This window comes from Pelobates fuscus, chromosome 3 (assembly GCF_036172605.1).
Source record: "Pelobates fuscus isolate aPelFus1 chromosome 3, aPelFus1.pri, whole genome shotgun sequence".
Taxonomy (NCBI): domain Eukaryota; kingdom Metazoa; phylum Chordata; class Amphibia; order Anura; family Pelobatidae; genus Pelobates; species Pelobates fuscus.
Window position 1 is genome coordinate 224,005,389 of NC_086319.1, and position 23,080 is coordinate 224,028,468.

The window sequence follows — 23,080 nt, forward strand, 5'->3', positions numbered from 1 at the left end:
GAGGAAGATTACTCCTATTCTTCAGATGACTTCTCCATAGACCCTGGGGAAGACGCTGCATATGTCCCACCACCCACTTCAAAGCCCCAGCGCACCCCTACAGAAGAGCCAGTTACTGCCTCTGTACTTAAAAGCACTGAAACTGTACTGAAACACTTTGCAATCTGGTTGAACTGTGCTTACTAATAACAAGTCTAAAGTGCACACTTTATGCTCCTTTCTAGCCTAGAGACTCCAGGGAGATTGTAAGTAAACTGCATTTACAAAACTCCATTATGAATGCTCTTCAAATATGGCTAAAGAGGCAATTCACTACGTTAGGGATTTGATTATATTTATAAAGTCTTAGTGGTATATCTTTATTGGCTATTATTATTGGGATCTGTTTTGCACTGTAATGGATAAAAGATTAAGTTTTCACAGAGTTAACTAAAGTACTGTAATATACATTCACTGATATTCTGTATTTTGATGCACCATGTCTGTGCATAGGTCATGCCTGTGCAGTTTCATTGCTCAATTCTCTGCAATTTAGGAGTTAAATAACTTTGTTTATACATTGCTAGTTACATCTCCATGCATGTGATTTGCACAGCCTTCTTAAACACTTCCTGTAAAGAGACATCTAATGTTTATCCTTTATTTGCACAGTCTGTTTAATTTTGAATTTCTTATCTCCTGCTCTGTTAATAGCCTTCTAGACCCTACAGGAGCTTAACGTTAAATTTAATCAGGAGATAAAACCTTCTAATTCAAGTTTACATCTGATTTTAAAATGAAATTATTATTATTTTTCATGCAGGCTGTGTGATTCACAGCCAGGGGAGGTGGAGGTGGAGCTGGGGCTGCATCACAGAAACAAGAGATATAACCCCTTAAAGGGACACTGTAGTCACCAGAACAACTACAGCATAACGTAGTTGTTCTGGTGTCTACTGCCTGTCCCTGTAGGCCTTTTAATGTAAACTGCCTTTTCAGAGAAAAGGCATTATTTATATTACAGTCTAAGAACACCTCTAGTGGCTACTCCTCAGATGGCTGCTAGAGGTGCTTCCTGTGTCATTGCTCTGCATAGAGGCACTGATCGTTCCCCTATAGAAATGCATTGAATCAATTCATCTCTATGAGGAGATGCTGATTGGCGCAGTGCAGTGTTTTATCACACATGCCCAATAGCTTCCCAATGCTTTTCTATGGGATTGGCTAAATTAATCATATCTGATGTCAGCCAAGGAAGTGGATTGGTGGCGGGTCTGGAAAAAGGTGACTAAATCACCTTTCTAAACCGAGGTAAGGGGGGCCGCCCACCTAAACATTGGTTTTAGAACTATTGTGTCAGGAAAACACTTTTGCGTTCCTGACACTATACGTAGTGCCGCTTTCATGGCAGAGAATTGAGCAGTGAGACTGCAGTGGCACCAAAACTGCTTCATTAAGCCAAAGTTAATTTGGTGACTATAGTGTCCCTTTAAATGGCTATAAGGAGTACACTTGCATGTTTATAATTTTATAACATGACAGGAGGCTTCCTATTTTGCATAAACTCTCTTTACTAAACTCCACAGCAGTAAAGAAAACCTAAAGAGTAACAAGTAAATCACTGAGCAGCATAGTATATAATGCTGCATGCTGCATGCTGCCTGTACAACTTCCTCTTTCTTTACTGCTCCATCGCAGGCAGGTCAGAATATTTGCTCCCCTGGAGCTTTATACATTTATTGTCATTATTTATTTGTTCTATTTACTTGTTTTATTTTCATTACATTATCATTACTTTTATTCCTTTTATTTCCATTTTACTAACTAGTTCTGTACTGGGCTGTGGGACTAGGGGCTCTCTGTGGGTTTCCTGCCCTCCTATCTGCCCCTCTATTCCTTCTGGGACCCTCCTTTGACCTCCCCTCGGTCTCCTCAGGTCCCCCCACCGCCCCCCCCTTCCTTGGGTGCCCTCCTGGGCTCCCTCCTTGCGGCCGGTATCGTTCGCGACCGGTTTCACGCCGGCCCGCTTCCGCCCGCGGCCGGCCTAAAAAATGTAGTCCCCGGCTTGCGGCCTACCTTGCGGCCATTTTAATTTTGCCTCGTGCATCTCATTAGGGACTCAGTGTGGCTGTCTTAACCTTCTGTTGCCTCTGCACTGCTGTTTTTTCCACACCTTTTGTGTCTGACACCCCTGGGACTGAAGGATTACCTGCTCAAGCACTACCATCTGCTGCTATCAATCTGCTACTCAGTCTCTGTGTCTCATCTGCTTCTATCAAGCTATATCCTGTGGCTGGGTCAGTCAGGTCAGTGCTGCTGCCTGTTTACTATTATCGTGACCTGCACTTAAGGGTCCCAACCCTGTGCAACCGGGGTGAGCCCCACTATAAATACGCTGCTTACTGGGAGACTAGCTGTTGCAGTTCTCTCTAACTGGGTGAGCCCCAGTTTATAAGGTCACTACTATACCCTGCTGGGGTTATTCGGGACTTGTTCCCTCCATACTACCAAATCTGACCCTACGCCTATTATTAAGACCTGGGTGCCCGTGTATTGCTGTGCCTTTCAGTGACGTATCAGCCTACCCTTAACATGGAGGACTCCCAGAACGTCCCTGTGGACCTCCAGGCCATGATTAACGCAGCTGTCGCTGCCTCTGTGGAGAAGGCACTCTCCAAGGCCCGAGCCTCGGCTCCTGACGTGCCAAAACGTAGACGTCCTCGCCACGAATCGGATTCGGACTTGTCCGACCATCAGTCAAGGGATGACTCCCGCCCTAAAAAGCGCCATGACAAAGGCGAAGATTATACACCCAAACCATCTAAGGGTAAGGCACCTGCCAAACGCAAGTCTGCCAAATCACACACCCCGGCTCCGCGTCAGGAGTACTCTTCAGACGAAGAGCAGGGCCCTGCCCAGTCCATGTCAGTTCTGGATGAGTGGCAAGCTGATGTTTCTGACTCAGACTACGACGCATGGGGTTCGGACGAAAAATCTGTCTCCGCTTTCATGCGGGAGACCCTCCTGGGTGCTGCCCAGACAGGAGGTATCGAGGGCACTGCGTACGCAGAACCTCATCTTGATTCAGACACTATTTTGGACCCCTCGGGTCAGGCGATGTTCGACCCCCGTAACATACGGCACCCCAGATCGGGTGACTGGTCGCCTCCAGAACACCTTTCCAGGTTTATGCACCTGTGGCTCCGCAAACCTCTGGAGAAAGAAGTCCGCAGCCTACTCAGGTCTGAATGCCCACGCCCTTCCCTGCCGGATAAGGTCGCTCAGACCCCAGAATTCGACAAGGTTATGTCGACCTTCATGATGCGCAGTGGTAGAGACCCCCGCCGTGGGGTAGAGAAAGGCCTATGGGGCGCCCAAGACAACCTGCTGGATTCCGTAGGCCCCCTGGCTCGCATTATGTATCTGGCGGACGATGCCTACACCAAAGCCGACTCCTTCTCCTCTGAGGACATCAGGGAATGGGCACATGATGTTCGTGAATGGGCACAACGGTGTTTTTGTGTCATCGGAAACACTAACGTTACGCTCTCTTCGGAGAGGCGAAAAGCAGCGTTGTACCGTATTAACGGCAAATTGGCAGACCTTGGCACAAAGGAGATTGGGCCCCAGGCACAAGGGAAACTATTTGGCGAACCGTTCCTCAAGGAACTTAATAAACACGTAAACGTGTTCACCTCCCTTAATAAGGTGCAGTCCTCAATGCGCAGAGTTTTCAGAAGCAACCCTGCCAGAAGGGTTTTTGGGAGGGCTGGCCGGCAACGGGGCCGTGCCGCCAGCCGATTTTTGGCCTTCAGGCCCCCGCACCCAACCAACACCATTTTTTCCAACAAGAGACTACCGACAGCAACCCTTTTCCAGAGGCTCGGATAGAGGTCGTGGATCCCGCGGACGCGGACGTTCCCGCTTTGCTGCAGGTAAGGACCCATATTCCTCCACTGTTACCATGTACCGGTACTGCGGGCCGTATTTCCCTTTCTTTCCAGAATTGGGCCGCCCTATGCACATGGACACATGGATCCTACAAATTGTACAGGGATATATCATAGACCTAGTGGGGACCCCCTTTCAGGTTCAGCCCCCTCGCCCCATCCACATGTCATCCTCCGACCGCAACCTCGTCAACGCGGAGCTATGCGAGCTCCAAGACAAAGGGGCTATCCAGCCGGTCCGCGACGGGGGTGGTTACTTCAGCAACATCTTCCTGGTTCGGAAAAAGTCGGGAGAATACCGCCCTGTCATCAATCTACGCGCCCTCAACGCATATGTGGTCTATCGCCACTTCAAGATGGAGGGCATCCACCTCCTACGAGACCTTCTTCGAAGCAACGACTGGTTCACCAGGCTCGATCTAAAAGACGCATATCTGTCAGTCCCGGTGCACCCGGACTGTCGAGCACTCCTACGTTTCCTCTGGCACGGACGCCCTTGGCAATTCACTTGCCTCCCTTTCGGGCTCAGCTCAGCCCCTTGGTGCTTCACCAAACTCTTAAAACCAGTGGTGGCCCACCTAAGATCCAGGGGCGTTCGATGCATCATCTACTTAGACGATCTTCTCCTCTTCTGCTCCGACGAACACAGGCTACGCCAACACACTCACCTGGCAGTGTCCCTACTGGAATCTTTGGGTTTCGTGGTAAACCAACAGAAATCGGAGCTGAACCCTGCCCAGACGATACAATTCCTCGGCTTCGAGATCGACTCGACGACTTGCACTCTGAGACTACCAGCCTCAAAGATCACAGCCATTCACAAGGAGATTCGCAGGGTTCTCCGACTCGACTCTATTCCACTACGCAACCTGGCCAGGATTGTAGGACTCCTATCCGCTTCGATTCAGGCCATATTTCCGAGTCCCCTCCACTACAGGGCCATGCAACGTCTCAAGGCGAAGTACCTACGCCACAGGCCTACTTACGACCAACCCGTCCCGGTGACGACGGAGGTTCGCGAGGAACTATCATGGTGGCTGGACAGCATGTAAGCCTGGAACGGCAAGGCCATATTCGGAGACACCCCAGACTTCATATTGGAATCAGACGCTAGCCTGTGGGGATGGGGTGCCACCAACGTAACCGTCTCCACGGGAGGAACATGGACGGCGCAGGAGCTCTCCATGCACATCAATTGCCTCGAACTCCTGGCAGGATCCTTCGCGATCCGCAGCTTGGCCCGGGAAAGATCCAACTGCTGCATCCTCCTGCGCATGGACAATGCAGTCCAGTACATCAACCGTCTGGGAGGCGCTCGCTCGCGCCTGCTGTCAGATATCACGAGGGACATCTTCGACTATTGCCGCCCTCGCAACATCACGCTACAGGCGGAATACTTACCGGGAGAGATCAATCTCACAGCCGACTGGTTCTCTCGCCACTGGAGAGACGTCAGCGACTGGAAGCTAAACACGAGAATCTTCAGGGCCCTGGCAGCCCGAAGGGGTCCCTTTCACCTGGATCTGTTCGCTTCTCGCAACAATCACCAGACCCCGGAGTTCTTCAGCTGGCTCCCGGACCCGGAGAGCAAGGCGACAGACGCTTTTCTCCAACAATGGCCGACGACAGGAGCCTACGCCTTTCCCCCATTCTCCATGATTGCGTGAACACTACACCAGATGCGGACGCAACAGATCAAACTGGTTGTAATAACACCCTTGTGGCAGAGCCAACCATGGTTCCCGGACCTCCTGGCCTCCTCCTACAGGGACCCTCTCCTCCTACCATCCTTCCCGGACCTACTCACGGATCCCAAAGGGTATCTCCACCCACTCCTCCTGGAAGACCGGCTACCCCTGGTGGCTTTTTTCTCTTTCCGGGGTTCCTGGCAAGTCAGCGGACTATCGCAGGCTGCTAGGGACCTCTTATGGGACTCATGGGCCCCGGGAACTAGACGCTGTTACCTTTCAGCTTGGGCCTCCTGGTCTACTTGGTGCATGGAATGGGACTCCGATCCATATAGAACCCCAATTCCCATGATTCTTAATTTTCTTTCCTCCTTGTTCTTAGCTGGCCGCTCTTACCGTTCGGTCAACGTCGTTCGTTCCGCGATTTTGGCGGCTCACACCCCCGTTGGGGATCTCCCGGTCGGCAAAGACCCTCTGGTCTGCCGCCTACTCCGCGGTATACGACTCCGCCGCCCCCCGGCCCCCAGATACCCTCACCTATGGGATGTGGGACTGGTTCTCCGCTTTTTCAGGGATTGGCTTCCGAATGACCGCCTCTCCCTATGCCAACAAACCGAGTTTAGTAAAGAGAGTTTATGCAAAATACTCGCCTCCTGTCCTTATTAAAATTAAGATTATTAGTACACTAAAGCTAGCATAATCTTCAATTTCATGACGAAAAAGCTGCATAGCGTGCCTCATGTAATACTTGCAAAGCGTGCCTCATGTAATACTTGCAAAGAGTGCAGAAAAATCACTCTTATTTAGCTTGTTGAAAAATACCAGTGCATACCAACATGACCTTTGAAAGATTCAAATAAATACTCAACATGCATCTCATTGCCTTAACAGCAGCTTCATCAGGGACAAGGCTAATATACACTTGTGTTTAATAAAAGCAGACCCAGTGTAAATACCTCTAGGATAAATGCTTAGGCTGCACAATGAAATAAACATCAGGATAGAAAAAATGTTGTTTTTTTAGGCCACATTAAAGGGAAACAGGTTAATAAAACCTAGTCAAAGGACAAGATCGCATTGCACTAAGGATCTGAAAAAAAAAAAAAAGAGGAATGATCCTCCAGGGAATTTGCCAATATTTCAGGGAGAGGCTAACAGTCATCGCGTGATAAGATACATATTTAAGGCATAGTGCAGAAAGCAGACACTGGCTGCTGAACTTTGGGATTATTTGGATAGGCAAAAGGCATAAAAGCAATAAAATAAATAAAATAAAGATTAATCCTGCATAAAGCTTTTAAGCACTTACCATAGAATGGTATGAATAAATAATATGACTGTGTCAATGTGAATTGCTTCAGTTTTGCATTCTACGTCAAACACACACTTTCTGAGATAATAAAATGGTGGAAAATAGGTTTTCTGGAAGGTATTTCTTCAGGGGCATGATCTTTAAGCTCCATATGCTACATTATTTGTGAACTGAAATGGTGTCCTGCTTTAGGATGACAGGATACTATTTGGGTATTGTGTGAGTTCATCTGAGGAGTGGTTTCAAGCGATGCAGGAAAGGTCAAGGATATATCCTTAGTCAGTGTATATCTATTAATATATTACAGTTATAGGTGTCTGAAGACCACCATTAAAGGAATACTATAAGTGCCAGGAATACAAAGCTGTATTCCTGGCACTATAGCTCCCTCTGCCTTCCCCCACCCGCTTAAATAAAGGGTAAAAAAAATAACTTTACCCAGCGTTGATGTCCCTTGGCGCTGGGCTGTGCTCCGACAGCCCACGACAAGCAGTTCTAATGCGCATGCGCGGCAAATGCCACGTGCATTAGACCTCTCCATAGGAAAGCATTGAATCAATGCTTTCCTATGGAGAAAAACCTGACGTTGGATGTCCTCATGCAGAGTGTGAGGACGTCCAGCGTACGATACCGGACCAAAGGTCCGTTTCGATTCAAGAAACTCTCTAGTGGCTGTCTGGTAGACAGCCACTGTGGACAGACTTAGACTTTCTCTGGAATTGCATTGCTGCATTAGGGGCAATAGGGACACTGAACCCTACATGGTCCATCTAAGCTATTTTGACCTACATTTTTAAATTCACTTTGAATTCTAACTTTAGTAAATCACTCTGTCAGTAATGGTTATGAAGGCAGATATTCATGATGGATAACTAGTTGTGTCCAACATTTCAAATGGGGAAATAGGGCCACTTTCATTATAGGCGTGTGGGCAAGCCTTTTCTAAGTAATTTTTGATAACTTGCTATCTATTTTGAGCTGCTTGAAAAAAAATTAAGGTCCCCTGGACACTGGTGTTTCAGGCCCCTGCTTGCATTATTGCTAATGCAGAGATTACATATCCCCATTAGCTCAATCAATTAATTATTTTAGAGTTGTATTTTCTTACATATCGTTCATATGGCTGTATATATTCACAATTGCAAAACGTGCACTGTCTATTTACACTCAGAACATGCTGCTGCCCTAAAGAGGAACTGGGTGTGTTGTTCCTCAGTAGATCTCGTCAGCTTCTAATTGCTGGTATAACCATTATTAAATAAATCGTATTTTCCTGGTGTGCTGACATTTCCTAATTTTTTGCATGCCATGTCTTGTTTTATTAAATTCCTGTCGTCGTGCATGCCAGTGGTATTAAGCATAGATTCACCTCAAACCTGCTTTTATTGTATCTGTTTTTTTTCCCCCTTTTCTTTTCTATATGATTTCTGCTTATATATCCTCAGGCACATGCTTTATTTAAAGATTACTGACACCTTTGTAAGTTTGGAACACATTGTTTATGTATTTAAAAAAAAAAAAAAAAAAAAGAATACCAGGTCAGCTTTTGTGTACTTTTTTGTTGATTATATCTGAAAACTCAGTAGTTCCTTGCAGAGAGGCTTAATCGGAAGGAAGGTTTTGCAGTCCATCCATTATGTTCCAAAAAAAAAAAAAGCTTAGGTGTTCCCTAAACTGCTGAGTTGGAGAGTTTTTTCAACTTGAATATTTAGTCCACTCTCCACCAGGTTAGTTAATAGATCTATATCTAGCTGTGAATAAGCTGGCTGGAAAATCTACTGTCCAGAACCTTTCCCTTTGCCCTGTGTAAGGGCAGGGTTGCTGATGATCCAGCTATAGGTCTTGTTTAGAACAGTCCAGAGTGTATTATTGAAGTCTTTTCTGCTTAGCTCAGCTGTCACACTGTACAGAAATGGGTCATTTCAGCTCACATTTACAAATAACTCCAAACTCTGCATACTATGACTCGTGAAACTGTCTAGCATCTTGCCCCAAGTTATCTTTATGGGTCTCTATCCTAGTAATTAGTAGTTATGTGCAGGTATGTTTTCTTATACCATTCTGTTTCTGACAGTAGGAGCAACTTACTGTACATATAAATGTTGCTTTAACCCCTTAAGGACACATGACATGTGTGACACGTCATGCTTTCCTTTTAATCCAGAAGTTTGGTCCTTAAGGGGTTAAGAGATTTGGTTGTTCTAAATGGCCTTTTGTATGTTTCCTAGTCAGATGTTTTTCTAGGTGTATGTATCCAAATGTATATTCCTAACACTAATCATTGTTTAGATGACCAACCTACACTGCCAGGGTTGTTTTTCTTTAGTTTTTACTATATATTGAGGCTGATGTGTACTGTAGTCATTGCTGCCACCCATGAGTGACTGGAGTGAGCGCAGGACTTATCTTTCTGTATTTGTATTCACTTTTTGTATCACACAGCTTTGTACAATGCTGCCGCCCATCCCATGTGTTCCCTATTAAGCATTAATAAGTATATAGGTGTGTATATAAACCACATCATTGAGATGAAATAGCCAATGGAAGTGTTCCTTCAAGAAATATACAGCAGCTTCAGATTCCTTTTTATTGGTAAATAATTTATAGTAGAAGTAGGCAACCTTCTGCACTCTAGATATTGTGGAATACATCTCCCATGGTGGTTTGCCAGCTTCATGGCTGTAAGCATTATGGGACATGTAGTCCACACCATCTGGAGTGCAGAAGGATGTATATTCCTGTACTGGTTTATAGTATGAAAACCTTACTATGCAAACCTTCGCTCACATGGTTCACTTATCAAGAACACTTACCCAAACATTTGTTTGTTACTGTTTGTCATATTAAGTGTTTTTGTTTTGTTTTTGTTAAAGGGACACTATATAGTCTTATTAGTATAGGACACTATACAGCTTATTATGGTGAGTAGAATCATTCCCTTCAGGCTTTGTGCAGTAAACACTGTGTTTTCATAGAAAATACAGTGTTTACATTACAGACGAAGGATACCTCCACTGGCCACTGGCCACATTGTCTCCACCCTCTGCATGAAGACTTTCCTCATAGAAATGCACTGATTCAATGTATCTCTATGAGGAGATGCTGATTGGCCAGGGCTGTGTTTGGCTTGTGCGTGCTCTGCCTCCCTGACAGTCTCCGCCAATCCTATGGAAAAGCAGTGTGATTGGTTTAGAGATTCACTTCTGATGATGTTAGCCAAGCAGGCAGATCAGGGACAGACAAATCATCTGCAGACTGTAATACAAGTAAGATTTTACTATATTTAGGGGGCAGGTGGGCTAGATGGGGGTTTTAACACTCTAGGGTGATGCATAAATGTTTGTGTTCCCGACTCTATAGTGTTCCTTTAATGTATCCATTATTCGTTGCATCCAGGATTTGTCAGGTCTGTGCTGTGTGATTATTATTATTTTTTTATATAATTCTGTTTTTTGTTTTTGTTTTTTATAATCAGCTCTGTGGGATGATATTGACATTGTGACCTCTTTTTAAGACTTGTCACCTCATCAGGGACTGTTTCATGGTGTATGTGTAACGTTTTGTATACTTTTCTCTGCTGATTTTTAACAAAAAAAGATGCAATTAGGTAGCTTGTGCTTTGGTTGCTGGTGCTATAATTCAAAACCAACTATTTTAGTTTATTGCTTATTGAAATAAAAATAACTGTTTAATTTTAGGTTCCTAACAAGTATGGAAGAAGGATCTGACAAAAATGGTCGTCCAACTTCTAGCAGTCAATACCCCAAAGAGAAGCTCCGTAAACGGCAGAATTCTTCACACAGTTCTAGAAGCAGCGATTCTTCCAGATCATCAAGGAAGAGCTTTAAGTTGGATCTTCGACTAGAGGAGGATGTAACTAAGTCTAGAAGAGACAAGAACGGTAGATTCATAAACCCTTGGCCTACGTGGAAGTCACCTGCCTTTCTGAGTGCACTAAAATGGGCCATGACAGAGAAGGATAACAGCAATGTTCCAAGCTCAAAGGAGGTAAATCCTATTCTAAATATCATTTTCCTATTAACATGACTTACCATAACATTTATTTGGGCAATTCTAGGTCATGTGTTAATGAACACTATATATGATAAGAAATACAAAAGAGTTTTCCTGACCCTATAGTGTTAAAATCACGGTTTAGCCCCTCATTTCCCTCCTTAAATTCAATAAAAACTAATCTTATTTCCAATGCGGCGCAGGTCTGCCAACACTGGCTCCGCCCCAGATCCACCTCCTTGGCTGATATCATAAGAATTGATGATCTCAGCCAATTACAATTATTTTCCATAGGAAAGCATTGGATTAGATCAGATCTTCAATTCTGATGATCTCGGCCAAGGAGGTGGGGTAGGGGCGTAGCCAAATGCCAGCCTGGCCAATCAGCCTTTTCAACAAAAAGTCTGCAGGAACAGGCTAAAGAAACAGCGCACACACAAACAAAAATACAGTTTTACATTTAACAAGGCTACTTAAAATCACCTATCTTAGCAAATAAAGAGCGAGTGAGAGTTTGAGAGTATTTTCATCCATGTCTTGTTAAAAAAAAAAAAAATGTGTTTCTTTTTACAGGAGCTTGACAAAGAACTTCCAGTACTTGAACCTTATTTTGTTCAAAACGTGGAGCTTGCTGGAAAGACAGAAAATGGATTACGGGTTACCTGGTTGGGTCATGCATCTGTTATGGTGGAAATGGATGAATTGACATTTCTTACTGATCCCATATTTAGTCAGCGAGCATCTCCTCTCAGCTTTGCAGGCCCAAAGCGATTTCGTGGGCCACCATGCACTGTAGAGCAGCTTCCAAAGATTGATGCTGTGGTAATCAGCCACAATCATTATGACCATCTGGACTATAAAACAGTACTAAGTCTCAATGCCCGCTTTGGCACAGAACTAAGGTGGTTTGTTCCGTTGGGCCTCCTGAGCTGGATGCAGAGTTGTGGCTGTGAGAATGTTATTGAGTTAGATTGGTGGGAGCAGAACTGTGTACCTAGACATGATGAGGTGACTTTTGTTTTTACTCCTGCTCAGCACTGGTGCAAAAGGGGAGCTTTTGATGACAACAAGGTTCTGTGGGGAAGCTGGTCTGTCCTGGGACCTACAAATCGATTCTTTTTTGCAGGAGACACTGGTTATTGTGGTGCTTTTGAAGAAATTGGAAAGCGATTTGGGCCTTTTGATGTTGCTGCTATTCCCATTGGAGCTTATGAGCCCAGGTATGTGTATGCGCTGAATAATGGCACTTGACAGTATGTATCACTTTGTCACTGCCACAGTGCCATTTTTAAAATGAGCTAATTCACTTGCACCATGTAGAAGTGGTTATACAGCAGAAAGGAATCTACTATGATGTGCACATAGGTCAGATTCTTTCACATTGTTGTAGCATAGTGAATTTAAATGCTTGCATCTTCGCTATGTGACAATGTGATTAGCTGGAACAGCACAGCCAATGGTCCTGGAATATTAGAACTGTACAGCTACAAAGACATTTTTTTTTCACACATATTTGAACTTCCATGACTTACTACTTTTGGTGGCCATTTTGTCCAATGTGTTGCTCTTTGGTGTTTTGTTTTTAGTGTGACAAAGTATTTCACTGGCATACTATAGGTAACACAGATTCTAAGAGGTGAGAAGCATTAACATACCTACTTGTGCCAATAATGGGTAAAGGGTGGTTTACTGGAAGCCAATCTCCATTCTTTAAAGTGGCTCTGTCACTTCTGAGTATTGCATTAACATATAATCTTGCAACTATTGGCTGTGGGAATTGGGCTTTGCCTCACTTATCGAATGACATGATCTATGGAGGCTCCCATTATCTTGTGAGATCCTCAATGTTGTACTCTCACAGCTCCTGGCAGTTTGAAGGAGAACTGTCCCTTCTCTGAAATCTACCATTGAGTAAAATCTTGGAAATCTCTGACAACCTATGCTAACCGTTTTTCTTTTTTTTAAATCTTTATTTTTGACGGACAGTTTAGTACATAAATCACAGTGTAGAAACAAGGTCCAGTATATCAAAAACCAGTTACGTGAACACTACTGCATTTTTCAAGGATCAACATCGTAGCAAACAAAGTTTTACTGTAATTAACGCATTCTCCGACTTCTTACGCTTACAAGCACAAACTCTGTCAGGATTTTATATATACACAATATATATAACAGAAATTGTTTGGGTAATGTAGCCGTATAAATCTCCCAGCGGCGCCCCCATTAGATTGCACATCGGTAGTAGGACAGATTCAGCTAGGGCATACCCGGATTATGCTAACCATTTCTTATTGCTTTCATAGACACCTCATTCCCGTTTTTTAAATTTACATTAACAATCTAATTCCCACAAGACAAAGCCAAGGCAGACTTTGCAAATGAGAAGAAACAGAAACATTGTTTAATTTCCCTGTTGGTACGCTTTCTCTATGTAGACTACAGGGGTATTATTAGCAGTGTAGCATAATGATCGGTTTACCTGGCAATGAAATGCTTCCCTCTAGTGGTCACTGGTTATGCGTCAATCTAAATATTTGCAGTCTTGAGAAAAACATGCACTTTCCATTTTATGTAGATGTTTTATAAAAAAATAAAAACTGAGCCAGCCAACAAGTTTTAAGTTTTTAACCTTGATTTGAGATTCCTGAGATCTATAATATTTGTTTGTGGTCTAGGAATTGGGTTGTAAAGTGTTGCAAATTTAACAATACAGTTGTTGAATTAATAAAATCTAAATTTTGCAACTCTGATGTTGGTTTGCCACAGTTCCCTGTTTTTTTTTTTTTTATAAACTCCTTAATTCTCTTCATTATGTAAACCGTTTTATTAAGCATCATGAAGACATTTGTATATTGAATTGCACCTTGATTGAGAATATTGTCAGTAGCACTCAGTCTTCCATAAAATCCGGTCTTTATTGGGTAATATTAAAAAGGATCAATGTTTCAGTCCTATTCAAGGACTATTCAACAAGAAACGTGTTATGGGCATCGTGGAGGGTTTGGTTGAGCAGCAGCCTTCGCTACACTCCAAGTGTACTAATTCCTGCGCATAGGCAACATTTCAATCTGAAATGGTTCAGTGCACATACAGATTTATATTTACTTTTTGAGCGATTGATGATTCTTAACAAGCTTATTCACGGAAGTGTTACGTTTAAGGAATCCAAACTGAATTTCAAATTGCAGGTCAAAATATCCAAACTGAAAATATTTTGGCCTAAAATCTGAAATTCACTTTAAATGTACACTGGATTCCTGGAAATGAACACTTTTTGGTTTACTCACAAACTGCATTATAAACTGCTGTAATTTTTTTCTAAAATAGTCTCAGTAGAAAGTATTTTCATAACAAATCTTAAATTCTGTTTTATTAGGTGGTTCATGAAATCTCAGCATGTAGATCCAGAGGATGCCGTGCGAATTCATGTTGATGTCCGTGCAAAGAAATCACTTGGCATACACTGGGGAACCTTTGCATTAGCTAATGAGGTATGTTGCATCTATGCTCTTTTGTGTGTCAAAATACATATTTTTTATTTTTTTTAAATTAAATGTTATTTTTTTAATATATAATATATTATTATTTTTTTGCGGGTGATTGAATACATTGCAAAAGTGAGAGACCTACTGCAAGTTAGGGAGGGGGGCAGTGTGTTCATTTTGGGAGGGAGGGGGGCAGTGTATTTGAGTGGTGGGAGGGGGCAGTGTGTTAGATTGGGGGGCAGTGTGTTAGATTGGTGGAGTGAGGGGGGGCAGGGTATTCAATTAGAGTGGAGAGAGGGGGGTGCAGTATATTGAATTTGGGTGCAATGTATTTGATTTGAGGGCAGTGTATTAGATTGGGTCTGCATGGAGGTGCTGAAGGCTCCCCGTGGAGATGCTGATTGGCCTTGCAGCTTTTTTCCCACACATCCACAAAAGCCTCCTATTGCTTTCCTATGGGAAAGCATTGGATTGGCTAAGATCATCATGTTTGATCTCGGCCAAAGTGAAGAACACACTTATAGGCTTTAAAATCAACAAGATAACGTCATTTGTTTTTTACAGCTGGGCAACAGCATACATTCACCATTTCAGTCCCATTACCAAACATTTCTTAATATGTCAAGGTAGTTGAACTGAAACATTGGTTATATGCAAATGCACATCTCCTTACAATAAATTTGCTCTTTTGTTTACTTTGAAGCCTTATAAGCATCAGGATGTCCAGTGTCAGTTAGGAATTCTTTTTTAATTTTTTTTTTTTAAATACTGTACTGTTTGAAATAAACATATGTCTCTATGAAAACTGAAGTTTTTTTTTTTTTTTTGCGGCCCACATAAACTTAAACCTTGGTTATTTGGCCAGTATTAGCATTTGAGTTTGGCATGCTTATATTACACCCACTTTAAAGGACCATTATAGTGCCAGGAAAACAAACTCGTTTTCCTGGCACTATAGTGTTAATGGGTCCCTTCCACTCTCATGGCCCCGCCTCCCGCCAGGCTCTAGAGGCTGGATTAACCCTAATGTAACTGCTATGTTTACAGCTGCAGGGTTAACCCTAGATGGACCTGGCACCCAGACCACTTCATTGAGCTGAAGTGGTCTGGGTGCCTATAGTGGTCCTTTAAGTACTGCAATTTATGTTTTGAAATTCCACCTCCACGTAGAGTGTATTTTCAAATAGACATGTGTCTCTTTCAACATTTATATTCGGTTGTGTTGGCTTTTGTATTAAGGAAAATATATTTATACTTAGAATGATTTTCTATTCCTGGGTAGATCTGTTGTAGAATTATTAACCCCTTATAACTTACATCCAGTATTAGGCCCCTTATAAACTATATAATCCTTACTGGGCCCCTTTTAATACTATATTCTCATATTCAGCTCTCATGCCTCGTAGTTTAAACTTTACAAGATTCCTTTGTTCATAGAAACAGCATGTCAGCAGAAAATGCTAGAATCTTCTGATTCAATGAACACACTGTAGCAGATAGTATTGATAGAGTGTATAATTGCCAAAGAGGCCTTGAGAATACTGAGGATACTAACCTTGAAAGACTAAAGGTACCAGCTACTCTTTATGGATAGCTGCCAAAATGCCCCCTCCCATCGAAAGAACTCCTCGTGCTAGCAAGATGGCGCTGAAATCTGGAGGAGAACTTTATGACGTCAGTTATGATGTAAGACGTAACACCCAACAGGTAGGGCATTTAACTAACCACTTCTTCTCTTACCAATTGACAATGTTTCCTCACTTTTTATCTTGATTTTACAATGATGTAATTTTATCTTTAAAAGGACTTGCAAGCCTGCTTTGTTCAGATGCTAATACATTTCCTGAAGTGCTTTTAACCTGAACTCCGTGTGTCAGTGTGAATTTACTTCTGCGTATACGCAATTTAAACATCTCTAATTTGGACAGGAACAGATAGTCATTCAAACTTCTTTGTTTGCTTAAAAGATTCCCTTATCAGATCCACGGCAGCATAACTATAATGGGCAGCTCCTCCATTCCTGACTGGAAATAGAACAAAAATTATAAAACCAAACTACCTACCTTTTGGTCACCAATCTAGTAAAAAAATATCACAAAGGCACACTCCTATACCAGTGCAGTGAAAAAATATAATTATAAACACAGCCCTTAATGCTTTTTGTTTTAAAGGTGAAGCCTGGGAGGCACGGACATCAAGGATGCAATGTTTCATAAATGTGTTGACGGCCGGGTTACAGCTCTAGAAATATTTTCTACTGTAATGTTCACTGCAGGTGCCAAGTTGATGGGAGAACCCTAGATGAATGGGCTTTGATGCCTTTTGGGGTATTTGGTTTTACAGGCTTCTGAAATCGCCCTCCTCAACGCCACTATCAAGGCCATTTCATTTTAGAGTATTGGTCGGAGGGCGAAAGATAAAGCAACTGTTGAATTGTGGACCATGAAGGTATTCTAGTCAGTATGATAAATTGAGGATATCATGGTCTGGTTGATCTAAATCTTGGTATCTTAAAAGTGATGAAGACAGACCCCCATCTTGAGATCCTTGTCTGGAGTACCTTTAGAAATTCATTTAAAGAATCCAGATTTTCTTTTGGTGCCTCTCATCTGACCACTTCTCCATGTGTGAGATCTGTTAAATTCACATGCGTGGTGGTATTGTTGCTGAATGGAAAAAAAGTCAGGAGGGACCCAAAGAATGTGTTACAAAAAAACAGACAATATTTGTTGTTTCTTCAAGTTGGGTTTCCAAAAAGTAAATCTCCTTTAACATACCGTATATACTCGAGTATAAGCCGACCCGAATATAAGCCGAGGCCCCTAATTTTACCCCAAAAAACTGGGAAAACTTATTGACTCGAGTATAAGACTAGGGCGGGAAATGCAGCAGCTACTGGTAAATTTCTAAATAAAATTAGATCCTAAAAAAAATTATATTAATTGAATATTTATTTACAGTGTGTGTATATAATGAATGCAGTGTGTGTGCATGAGTGCAGTGTGTGTGCGTGAATGCAGTGTGTGCGTGAATGCAGTGTGTGCGTGAATGCAGTGTGTGCGTGAATGCAGTGTGTGCGTGAATGCAGTGTGTGTGCGTGAATGCAGTGTGTGTGCGTGAATGCAGTGTGTGTGCGTGAGTGCAGTGTGTGTGTGTATGAGTGCAGTGTGTGTGTATGAGTGCAGTGTGTGTATGAGTGCAGTGTGTGTATGAGTGCAGTGTGTGTATGAGTGCAGTGTGTATGAATGCAGTGTGTGTATGAGTGCAGTGTGTGTATATGAATGCAGTGTGAGTGTGTGTGATGCAGAGTGTGTTTGTGTATGTGTTGGTGGGGGGTGGGCATTTTGATTGTTATTTTATTATTATTTTGATCATGTTTTGTTATAATATTATTTATCGTATAGTAATTATTATTTTAATTTTTTTTATATTATTTTTTTTTTTATTATTATTTTTAATATTGTATTATTATTATTAATTTATTTTATTTTTTTCGTCCCCCCTCCCTGCTTGATCCATGGCAGGGAGGGGGGCTCTCCTTCCCTGGTGGTCCAGCATTGGTAGTTCAGTGGGGGGAGAGGGGGGCTGGCAGAGCTGTAACTTACCTGTCCTGCAGCTCCTGTCAGCTCTCTCCTCCTCCGCGCCGTCCGGTCAGCTCTTCTGTCAGCTCCCAGTGTAAGTCTCGCGAGAACCGCGGCTCTCGCGAGACTTACACTGGGAGCTGACCGAGGTGCTGAACGGACCGGCGCGGAGGAGAAGGGAGCTGACAGGAGCTGCAGGAGAGGTAAGTAACGCTCTCTCACAGCCCCCACAGCCCCAGTCTGTATTATGGCAATGCAAATTGCCATAATACAGACTATTGACTCGAGTATAAGCCGAGTTGGGGTTTTTCAGCACAAAAAATGTGCTGAAAAACTCGGCTTATACTCGAGTATATACGGTAGTTGTTTTCATAGCACTATGGTGATCTTTAATGCCCCCCTCCCATGTATTTTTTTTTTTAATTGGGTGTATATCTAAAAATTGCTTACAAAATCCTGCAAGTTCTCTTGTCTGTAGCCTTTGCCAAACCCTCCCCGTCTAGCCCCACCCAAACCTTCTGTGGCTGTTCAATTACAGACTTCGCAGTACAGCTCATTGAGACATCTTTGCGGGGTGTTCTGCGTAATTGCCTGCCACTTGAGTTGGCTCAATTGAGCTAACCAAATAAGGAAGTAACAGGACCTGTTGTCTGGTTGAAAGCCAAGGGGGTTGTAACCAGGTTAATTTAAAAATGTAAATTTCTATCAAATCTGCACTTTTTTGCAACATGGAAAAAACAGGACACAGTCTTCACACATAAAGCATTCCAGCAAGCTAAAGTGCTTCAGGAGTCTGTAGTGTCCTTTTCTTTATGTTTGAAGTGCAGAGTTAAGTACATGCTTAAATGTAGACACATAAGATGAGGCATGATAATAAGAAGTAAATATTAAAAGTCAGGATATGCTGCATTTTTATTATTGCAAAAAAAAGAAAGATAATGATACATGAAGAAACAAACCTGGCATCACACTTGGTAAAAGGAGAGAGAGAAATGGTATCTTAGTCAGGCAAGTGGGGAGACATGTGGCATTAAAGAAATGATATATTACCTGTCTGAGCATACTGTCAAAACTGGCGTGTCCTTTTAATTACACCCTGTTATTTAATTACACGGGCCTGGCACTGATCATGTGTGTTATTGTAAGATGTGTCTGCTGGGCAGTACCTAGGGGAGGAGATGACAGTGTCTCTCTGTTCCCGAGCATGTGTACATTTTACAACATTGAATATGTGGACTAAGGAAACAAAGACATGAACTAAAGGTATCCATGACCCTTCCTCGTTAAATATCAAATGCCAAAAAACTCACCCCTCTGGTATAGAAAATATTTATTTATTTTTTGTCTTTAGTTTTAATGCAAAGGTTCCTTTTTATGTGCCCTATTAACCATATCACCAGGGTCCATTCCTTATAGGTTTTTCCTGGAAGAGAGTGGGTAAACTCTCCCAGGGAAAATTAATGTAGATATGTGAACCTGCGTTAGGTAGGTAGATAGATAATAGGTAACTGTCCAGCATCCATGAGGACTAGAAAAGTCCTGGTGACTGTCTGTAAGTATCATTTTTTTTTATAATCTTTGTTCTATTTTCTGTCCTATTAGCCAATATTGGATTGATGTGGAAATATATAGAGTAAAAAAAAAGCGTGGTGGTGTGGGGGGGATCCTTTTTTGAGGGTAGGTGCATGCTGTGTATATGATGTTTAGAAGCATATACACATGTTTAGATAATTGCTTTAACAAGATGCGGTGTTGAATTGTGGCATGCATGATAGAGATGGTCCTATGGGTTTGGGGAAGTCTGGCGCATGCAGACTATAAAACTGTGGCTTGGCCCCAAATACCATTGGCAGTGAGGCCTGGCCATGCCTGTTGCGGACTAGAAGATCTTGGCATCACAGATACATAAAGTGGCAACGTGGTGATCTACTTGTGCGCAGCAGGGCTAACTGGAAGAAAAGCTGCCTGGCTGGTATTCTAATGATTTGTCTTATGTTTTTTTTTTTTATAGTTCTACTTGGATCCTCCAGTTAAGCTGAGCGAAGCTCTCCACCAGTATGGACTGAACCCAGATGATTTCTTTGTTCTAAATCATGGAGAATCCAAAGAGTTTAATATAGAGGACAGTGATAAATGTGACTGACAGTGTTTGATAATGAATATAGGGTTTGGGATGTTGAGAGAAAAGATTTGCAACTACTTCACATTTATTTGGAAAAAAAAAGGGAAAAATTAATTAAGTGTATTTACTTGAAATGAACATTTTCAACTTGTTTTGTAAAATTGTATTATTAAGGTAAAAGTCTTCCAGAATGTGTGTGTTGTAAAACACATCACTTTATTCACCTTGCTTGCTAAGTAGGTGATAACAAAACACCTCTTAAAACAAAGTGTGCCTTTTTTAGAAGACTGCTGTCAAACTCACCTGCCACGCTGTTGGTTTGCATATCCTCAGCACATTTTACATTTGCCATGCTGACTAACTTATGTATATACACTGTCAGGAATTCAAAGTAAATTTAAGGCCAAAATAGCAAAATTGAATTCATTCTCAAACTCCCGACAGTTTTCATTTTTGTTAATAACCCTAAATATGTTTTATTATTCACATAAAATGCAAACAGGTAGGATTGTGAGTTTTATAGAATGACAAAGAGATGCAAAGTTTATTTAGTAAATCCGGTATTGTGGAGACTTGAACTGGGGAAAAAAAGTGTGTGTTCACAGTTTTTTTTTTTTTTTTTTCTGACTGTTTTGTTCGCCAGAATTCACCAGAGAATTGCCAATATTAAGCCAGGGTAGTAATATTTGACAGATTTGTCAATTTTGCTATTTTGACCAAGTGTCTGTAATTAAATTGTCAGTTCTTAATTCCATGTCTAGTGAATAAATATGTGAGATTAATTTTATGTATTGATTTTAAATTCTTGAGATATAGAAAAGTTTGAGAGTAATTATGCATTTGAAGAGTGGCTAAAGTTATCTTATCTGCTTTTTTATTTTTAATAAACGTTCTGAAATGGAAGAAGAGAACATTTTACTAATTGCAGATAAAGACACACCGAGGGATACATGATCACATTGTTATCAAAGTATATATTACATTACATAATTAATAAAATATAAAAAATGTGTAATATACATTAAATATCCAGTTTGATGTATAGTTTCCCAACAGATATAAATTGGATCTTGAATGAAAGGGCACTGTCATGTTTTGTGTATAAAGATATCACCACTTTTTTTTTGTCCTCTATCCATAATGTGTGTAGTTTGCCCTTCTGTGGGATTCTTTTTACTGATGTCTTGTGGGTAAACTAGCTTAGCAACTGGAATACGTTTGCTTAAAGAAACACTACACTGCCTGAATAAAAAAAACATTGTTTACTAGATATACCCTAAATGAAAACATGCATGCATTTAATTATATATTTATTTATTTTTTCAATGGGGGTATATCTAAAAACAACTTGCAAAAGCTGCTGTCTTTGCAAACCATTGCCTTCTTTCCAAGCCCATACTTTCTGGGTCTGTCCAATCACAGACTTTCCAATGCAGCTCAATGAGAAGTCTTTGCAAGGCAGGTGCTCTAAGCAATTGCTGCATCTTGAGTTAAGCTCCACCAAGCTAACCAGACCAGGAAGTACCAGGACTGGCTGCCTATTTGACAGCCAGGGGGCTGTTATAAGTTTAGTTTATAAAATTGCCAATATCTATTAAAATCTGCACTTTTTTAAAATGGAAAAAAAAGAGGAAACATTGTTCACACAAAGCATTACAGCAAGCTAAAGTGCTTATGGTCATTGGAGTCTCCCTTTAAACTGCACCTGTTGCCAAAGATCACACTCCCCATGTGAAAAAGTACATTTTCTTATGTATAACTAAAGTGAATTTAAATAACTAAAATAACTAAAATCAAGGGGTAAACAACTTGATTAATTTAAAAACCTACAATGACAGTGCCTTTTCAATCATGAAGCCATGTTGATATCTTGGCAAATCTTAGATTTCCTAATTGCAGGATTACACAAATGCGTGTGTATGAAATCACAAATGCACCTAGCCAGAGCTTCATAAAATTACTGTGGGAGACGGTTGAGGCTTTGTTGTGAATATTCTAATGCTCTCATTCATTTCTATGGTGTAAAATCAAGGCAGGCATGAGCATACAGGCAACAAAATCAAGGTACAATTGTATGTTTCCTAATGCAATGAAAGAAGTAAAAATAGGTGAAAATTAAATTTTCCTCGAGTTTACAAATGCAAGCCTGTAATACAATACTTACAAGTTTGTCTACTACATACAAATGAACATTTAGCAAAGTGTTCTAAAGAGTGTCCTTTTTTTTTTTTTAAATCTGTTCCAATTTTCCATTTTAATAAAGTGTTTTGAAAAGAGCATGAAAAATGTATTTCTTTTTTGTTCTGTACTGTCAACTAAGTATAATGTGTGTACAGTTTGTGCACATTCCGCCACAAGTTGGACACCAAAATGAAAAGTGAAGTAAGAAAACAGTGCGGTGCAAAAAGGCATAATTATTAATAATAATGTGCTATACAAAAATTAACGCAAATATGGGGGGGGAGGGGGAGGAGAGATGTCTTCATTTATAATTCACTCCTGAAAAGCTTCCTTTAAATGTCCTTTTCTTATATTACCTTAATAAGCCACACAGACTTTTATATTTGTTACCTAATAGTATATACGAAAATGTGTACATTGCGATGATTTGTTTGAAGACTCAACTTCACTAAAGAGTTTATGCCAATCAATGAGTTGGAAAGCAGCCCTTATCTTATTTGACTTAGATTGATAAATTAGTTTTTTTGCATTTTTAAGTTTATTTCAAAAGGTACCATATTGTGATGCCCATTTCCTCTACCATGCTCCTTTACTTGAATGTTTGACAAAATATCCGCATTGTTTTTTTTTATAACCATATCCAAGCATCCTTTCTATTTGGTGCTTCTATCAATTGTGACATAAAGGTTTAATTTAATTGGTTCAAAAACTCGATTGCTCTAGTGAACAACTAGTCCCTCTAGCTCAATGTACGGGAAACTAAAA

The 23,080-nt window shown here is 41.4% G+C and overlaps 1 protein-coding gene across 1 annotated transcript in view; it reads left to right on the plus strand.

The window, feature by feature from the left end:
• The window catches only part of NAPEPLD (N-acyl phosphatidylethanolamine phospholipase D), a 30,018-nt gene extending 7,658 nt beyond the window's left edge, over window positions 1-22,360 (plus strand). Inside the window, exons 2-5 of the mRNA XM_063448146.1 lie at window positions 10,628-10,937; window positions 11,517-12,163; window positions 14,323-14,437; window positions 20,024-22,360. Coding sequence (XP_063304216.1) covers window positions 10,628-10,937; window positions 11,517-12,163; window positions 14,323-14,437; window positions 20,024-20,155 — 1,204 coding nt within the window. The 3' untranslated portion in view covers window positions 20,156-22,360. The remainder of the gene's footprint in view (window positions 1-10,627; window positions 10,938-11,516; window positions 12,164-14,322; window positions 14,438-20,023) is intronic.
• The last annotated feature ends 720 nt before the right edge of the window (window positions 22,361-23,080 follow it).